This window comes from Haplochromis burtoni, unplaced genomic scaffold (assembly GCF_018398535.1).
Source record: "Haplochromis burtoni strain Fernald_Lab_line unplaced genomic scaffold, NCSU_Asbu1 Contig_411, whole genome shotgun sequence".
Classification (NCBI taxonomy): domain Eukaryota; kingdom Metazoa; phylum Chordata; class Actinopteri; order Cichliformes; family Cichlidae; genus Haplochromis; species Haplochromis burtoni.
This window is the reverse complement of record NW_024582772.1, coordinates 314,616-321,273: the sequence shown is the minus strand read 5'-3', so window position 1 is coordinate 321,273 and position 6,658 is coordinate 314,616. Positions and strand designations below refer to the sequence as shown.

Below are 6,658 nucleotides of genomic sequence, written 5' to 3'. Positions count from 1 at the left end.
AAGCATTTACATGCTGGATGATGGAACTGAATTCAAAGTCAGCCAAATACCTAAGACAGCCACTGCTATTAATTTAAAAGCTAATGCACACGATCTGTTTAAATGCTGCTGCTGCTTCTTTCAGCTGCTACCTTTGGAGGTCGCCACAGCAGATCATCTGGCTCCATCTCACCCTGTCCCTAGCATCTTCTTCTGTCACACCAGTCCTCTGCATGTACTTCTTAACTAAATCCACAAATCTTCTTTGTGGTCTTCCTCTTTTCCTAGATAACCCTATCTCCAAGATCCTTTGCCCAGTATATCTATCGCTATCCATCTTCGGCACATGCCAAAACCATTTCAGCCTTGAGAGATGGTCCCTACTCTCACTATAGACCACCATGTGAACCATGTCATAGTCCACAGAGGCTCCTGCCTGACCTCCTATGTCAACCTGTCAATGACCACTGCAAACAAGAAGGGTCTTAGAGTCGATCCCTGTAATCCCACCCCCACCTGTAACCCATCTGTTGCTCCTAGTGCACACATCACCACTCTCTCACTATCTTCGTATCCATCCTGCACCACTCTGGCATTCTTATGTACCACTCCTGACTCCTTCATGCGGTACTACAGTTGCCATCTTACTTATCCCCTCATGGTTTGTCTCTTCAGTTTTTTCTCTCTGAGGTTACTACAGCTCTGCACTTCACATGTGTCATTAAATACTATTCATTTTTTTTTAAAGAAGAAGAAGAAGAATGAACAACAGCTTTTATTCATTACTAGCTGGTCTTGGATGTTTTGGTTAACATCATAAAGGCTATGCCACCAAACAAGAAAACTATCCTCCAGGTTGGTAGAGGGCGCTCTTCTTCCTGTACGTGACCGGAAACTTGCATACGAAGCTCAAGAAAAAAAAAAGAGACCGGTTTGGAGTAGCATTTAGTAGCATCCACCAGCGACATACAAATAACTTCCAGCTGATTTGTATTAAATTTATTTTCCATTTTTTGTGAGTCTAGTATCTTATCTGTTCGGAGAATGGGTAGGAGCAGGAGTCGAACTCCTCCAAGACGAGGTAAGAAACTGAAGTAGCTAGCTGTTTTTCTCTTAACGTCGTCTCTTCGCCAACACGCCGAGAAGTAAATGTGCTTTATGAAATCGCGTTTTTCTGTCTGATAAAGATAATAACCTATACCTCAAAGGGACTAGAAGCAAAACTGATATTTTAATTGTAACTGTGTGCATTGACTGGGTTGTCGTATTAACAAAAGGTTCTAGATGTGTGGAGAACTCACACAGTAGATTCGATACGATTCCCGAGCTGCGTTCACGTACTGTGCATAAAATGGGAGATAAACAAAAACACTCTCCAGGGGTCCACGGGAGGAGAAGACGCCATCCTAACCAGCAGTGCATTTTTGGGTCTGATGTAGGGTTGTTGTTGTTTTTTGTTTTTTGTTTTGTTTGGGGGGTTTTTTGGAATAAAAAACTGCATGTTAAAAATATATATTTCTGCGTGATTTATCAGGATAATTAACGTGTGTTTTGCAAAGATACGGCTTTGATTCAAAGATACAGAAAATCTGCTGGACAAATTACAGTTTAATTTCCCGCGATTTTTGTATGATCAGTTTGGGAAATCCAATACACGGTCCTCTATTTTTAGAGGTTAAAAATTGATGCATAGTGGACTAACAAGCAGTTTCACGGTCAGTCGACGACTGTATGCTTGTTGTACTGTCACGCATGAAGCGGATATAACTCATAGCCTCTCACTGTCATTTCAATTTTTGCTAAATAGTTAATGCAACATTTTTTTTTATTAAACCCTATAAATTAAAGGTGAAAGTCTATGCTATGGTCACGTCTGGTGGGTTCCTAAATGGTACAGTACTTTTGACTATAAATGGCAAATGAACTGGTACTAATTTAGCACCTTGTACTCTGTTTGCTTTTTACTACAACCAAGGTAAGCAGCAAGAAATTGTGTGCTGATTATGGTTGGCCCAATTTCAGACATGATACCAGTACCTATGAAAATACATAATACTCCATCCTACAGAAGTAATAGCAAAACAGTTATTTGTAGAAAAAGTTGTTAAATTTCAACCAGTTTTTCACAATTATATGTGAGATTTAGACGTTTTATTTTATATGGTATGGCAGAAATCCAACACAGTACAGAAGAAAATAGCCGACGTTTGGATTTTTAAGACTGCTACAGTGTATAGATGCCAGTCTGCTGTTCAAGACGCTTCAGTTAATGCCATGATGTCATTTCCTCCTCCAGAAAGAAGACGTTCCCGCTCAACTTCTAGAGAGCGTGAGCGAAGACGAAGGGAGCGGGATCGCTCTCGAGATCGGGAACGGGACCGTCGCAGGAGTCGCTCACGGTCTCCTCACAGGAGACGCTCAAGGTGAATTTTTGTTTGTTGGTGTATTTGTTTTTGTGTTTAGAGAAACTTTGTTTTCAAGACTAATATTTCCACCTCATTTACTATTTTAGAGACCTTACCCATGCAGAGCTGTGATAGATTTTGGTCACAATGAGTATTGTTAGTATATACTGAATAAACGGCAGTTTCCAGTTTACTATCACAGAGAAGTGTTGTTTCAGATGAGTAGTGGTGCACTTGTGATTTTCTTTGCCCTTTGTTAACAAACTTTTTGTCGCGATTCTTTTAAACAAAACAAGAGCACCACAAAGTGCCTTATTCGCTCTGATTAGATGTGATAACCCATCCTGCAGCCATCACTGTGCTCCTTTTGCAGGTCTCCCCGACGTCATCGATCCTCCTCCCTCTCTCCTTCGAGACAAAAGGAGAGACGAGATGATGAGCGCAAAGACTCAAAGGAAAAGACGGCAAAGCCCATTCAGATCTCAGGTATCAGACATTATCTATACACTTGCACATTAAGCAGGAATCTTAGTTTTTCGGGCATTTTGTAGTAACAGAGACTAAATTCAATGTTTTTCTATTTTTTTTAAATAGCGGAGGACATGCAGGGCAAAACGGAGGAGGAGATTGAGATGATGAAGCTTATGGGATTTGGTTCCTTTGATACCAGCAAGGTGAGAGTTGTTCTATGTGTTATGCAGCCACAAGGGGGTGCAGTTTTTTTCTAGTAAAGTTCACTACACACACACACACACACACACACACACACACACACACACACACACACACACACACACACAGTATGTTTGCATTTATTTCAGTGGATTGAAATAGAACTTCCAAAAGCACATTGGCACTGATGAAATTGATTAGAGCAGCTGCTGTAAAAAAGCAGGTTGTCTTTGTTTAAATAAAGGGGACATTTTTCACGTTTTTCCCTTGACTCTTTCTATTTAGGGGAATACTGTTGTTTTTGAGTTATGGTTCTTTTTCCCCCCTGCTTATCTGTCAATTCTTTTAAACCCACGGGAGCGTGCGCGCTCCAATTTGCATAACTATTTTCAAATCCCTATTATATTTTTGTTTTTGCTGCAGGTTGTAAAAATGAGTGTATCTCAAAAATGAAATTATAAAGACACTCAAAATAAATTTCCTGTGGCTGGGAACTATTTTGTGGAACTTTGCATTTACAGTTTTGAGGTTTCTGTAACTAGAAAAATGTGTAAAAAAAAACAATTTTCAGTTTCTTTTTTAGTTTATTGCACATTTTTGGTATTTATGTAGTTACTATGGACATATTGCATGCGTATGATTTAAATTTAGGATATAATGATTTTATTGATGTATAGCAACTGGAAATGCTCCAAAAATGGCACTACAGCATGTAATAATGTAAAGATAAGCTCAGGCGGACTTGGTTCTATGGTGGGCTTAAAACGGTTAAAAATTGACATAATTGACACATACTGAAATGTTTGTACATGAATCTACATTCATGTACAAATAGAGCAGCTTTCACATGACAGCAAGCCCCCCATGGCTAATGTAAGTTTGCAATACTGTGCAAGAGTCTTGAGCCGCTCTCATTTATTTTGCTTCTATAATGAGCAGTGTTATAACCCTAACCCTAACCCTTTAGGGACTTTTGTTGCTAATAGCCTGTCAGAGTATCTAAAAGTAATATTCTTTTGAACAAATCCAGCAATGACCTGGCACAGGGAAGCATCTGACCCTTCGGGTGGTCATCTCCTGTTCACTGAAGCCTCATCAAAAATAGTGTTAGTGGAAAGCTGAAACCATTCTTAAGGAAGAATAAAAGGAGAAAAGGCTGAAGTGTTCCAAATTACACAAGAACTGAACTGAAAATCGGTGATAACAAGTCTTAGACATGATAAATCAAAATGTGAGTTTCTTGGTTCAGTTTTTCATAATATGTATGCAGGAGGTTAAGATAGAGGTACAACACTGAGTGTCTGCAGCAATCTAAAACAGAGGTGGAGGCTTTTTTGTGGTTTGGGGCTGCACTTCAAGCAGTGCTGTTCAGTATGAACACAGAAAAGTACCATCATTTTAATCAACCATGTAATAGCATCTGGGAAGCATGTGACTGGCAAGGGCTTCATTGTTCAGCATGACCCAGTCACACTGCCAAAGCACACCCGGTTAGATAGCCGAGCATCAACATTATTGAAGCAATGTGGGATCATCTTGACAGAAAACAGAATAACAGGCACATTCAAAATAAAGATTCAATCAAATCAAATCAAATTGTTAGCTATAAGAATAGATTAACATTCTAAATGGTATGAAACCTGTCTATTGTGAAAATGATCAAAAGGGGAAAATACGTGGATAGACTTAAAGTAATCACTAAATAAAGAGTAGCAGTTACAAGAAGTGGATGAATAGTTGCAATTATAAACTAATAGTTATAGTTGGGCAAACTGTTTATCCAATAAGAGTTGATAAGCTTAATATAATCACAAAGAGCAAACAGTGGGTTGAAAAGGGTCACTTCAAAACTCAGTCCATTGAACACTAGCAGTGTTATTGTTGATAAAGAAGTTCCTCTGGCAGGCCACTGGGTTTGTGTCCTATTAACAAAACTGTTTTCCACTGATCAAAATCCTTCAGTTCTGTGAAATGCATATTTAGAGAATTCCAACTGCTATCATGAGCTTGACCCAATTCAGCTTCATCTGTACACTGTCATGTTTAGCTAAGAATGTTTTTTTAAAAGTTTGTTTCGTGATATGTCATGCAGTAACATTGTTTTTACACAGGGGAAGAAGACTGATGGATCAAGTAACGCGTATGCCGTCAATGTGACCATGAAGAGAAAATACAGGTAGGTCATTGAACAGAAACAAGCATTTGTAGTTGTTTGGTTGTGCCGTGTCTGTACAGTGCAGCACGTCTCTTTAGATATTTCATAAGCTTTCCTTTGTTAGTGACAGATCCTTTTTAAAGTTTCTTTTGGAGCCCCAGCTGTTAGTCGTGTTGCTGAGTTACGTCAATTTTTCTGCCCCCCTCTTCACAGTGTGCACTCTCAGCATCTATCACTGTTAAAGTAGCCAATCACCTCCGCAGGTGTTTCTATGCAGAGATGCCAACGCTCCCATTGGTGCTCGATGATGTAATCTGTGTGTGTTGGGAGGGAAACAGTGATATAATGTTTTCTTATATATTTATTTTACAGGCAGTACATGAACAGAAAGGGTGGATTTAACAGGCCGCTGGACTTCATTGCTTGAAAGTATCATCAACTCCAATGTTCCCCAAGAAGTTTACCTGTGTGTACCCTCCCTTCCCCCCACCCTTATGAAAATAGATGGCATGTTCAATATCTTACGTGTTTTGTGTGATTTAACAGTCGTGTATATACCTTTTTATAAGCAAATGCATACATGTAAATAGTAGTACCTGCAAGATGTACTCACAGCTGGGTGAGACTGAGCTTAATATTGTTGACATGGATGATTTATTTGAAATAAAAGCATTAAAAAAAAAAAATGCTTTCTGTCCTGATTATGAAAATGAATTTATTAAAATGCCTATGCACTAATTAAATATCCATCCACTAGGTTGTGCAGGAACACAGTTTCTTTTGAAATAATGGCAAAATATGACATTATTCATTGTCCCTTTTAAGGATTGAATAGGATCAGATTGGTTATTCCTGTGAATGCTTGCGTTTCTTTCTAGTTTAAATAAAGCATAATCTCATTTGGTGTTCTCTGAGAAATGTATCCTATAGGATTGTTTCAAATCCAGGTTTAAATTCAGTCCTACGTAAAGGCTGCTAAGAAACCTTTCCTGGGGTGGTATTTGTTCAAGTCCAGGGTTTATCTTGCTCTAAAATAATGATCCCTCTCATTTTGAAGCAAGCATTTAAATGTTTCATACTAGATTGGATCAGCTGTGCTGTCTGACAGAACCGACCCACCAAAATAACCAATCCCTGTACTTGTCCTTACCCCAACTACCAATCATAACCGAGCATCCCTCCGGCAGATCCAATCTAGCGCCGAGCCTTTTAAAGCCATTATGGATCAGAAAGCAACAAGCGGGCGCATGCGTGCAGATAGCTTGTGACGGAGAAGAAAGAGACCAATGATAAGAGGTCATGTGAATTGGACCAATCATGTATCACAAAATTTATTAAATGACACAACGGGAGCCAATCGCTGCCATACACCGAGAAACAGCATGGCAGAGAGGCGTGTTGATTGTCAAAAGCGGGCGTTGTCAGATAGGCTCGTGCCCACTAGGGC

General features: G+C 39.4%; 1 protein-coding gene across 1 annotated transcript; it reads left to right on the top strand.

Annotated features, from left to right (window-relative positions):
• The first annotated feature begins 868 nt into the window (after nt 1-868).
• Nucleotides 869-5,884, top strand: snrnp27 (small nuclear ribonucleoprotein 27 (U4/U6.U5)). Its single transcript, XM_005945120.3, has 6 exons — nt 869-1,060; nt 2,276-2,402; nt 2,758-2,870; nt 2,979-3,058; nt 5,168-5,232; nt 5,584-5,884. Exons 1-6 carry the CDS (start codon nt 1,024-1,026, stop codon nt 5,636-5,638), a joined length of 477 nt encoding a protein of 158 aa, XP_005945182.1. The 5' UTR covers nt 869-1,023; the 3' UTR covers nt 5,639-5,884.
• Nucleotides 5,885-6,658: the final 774 nt, after the last annotated feature.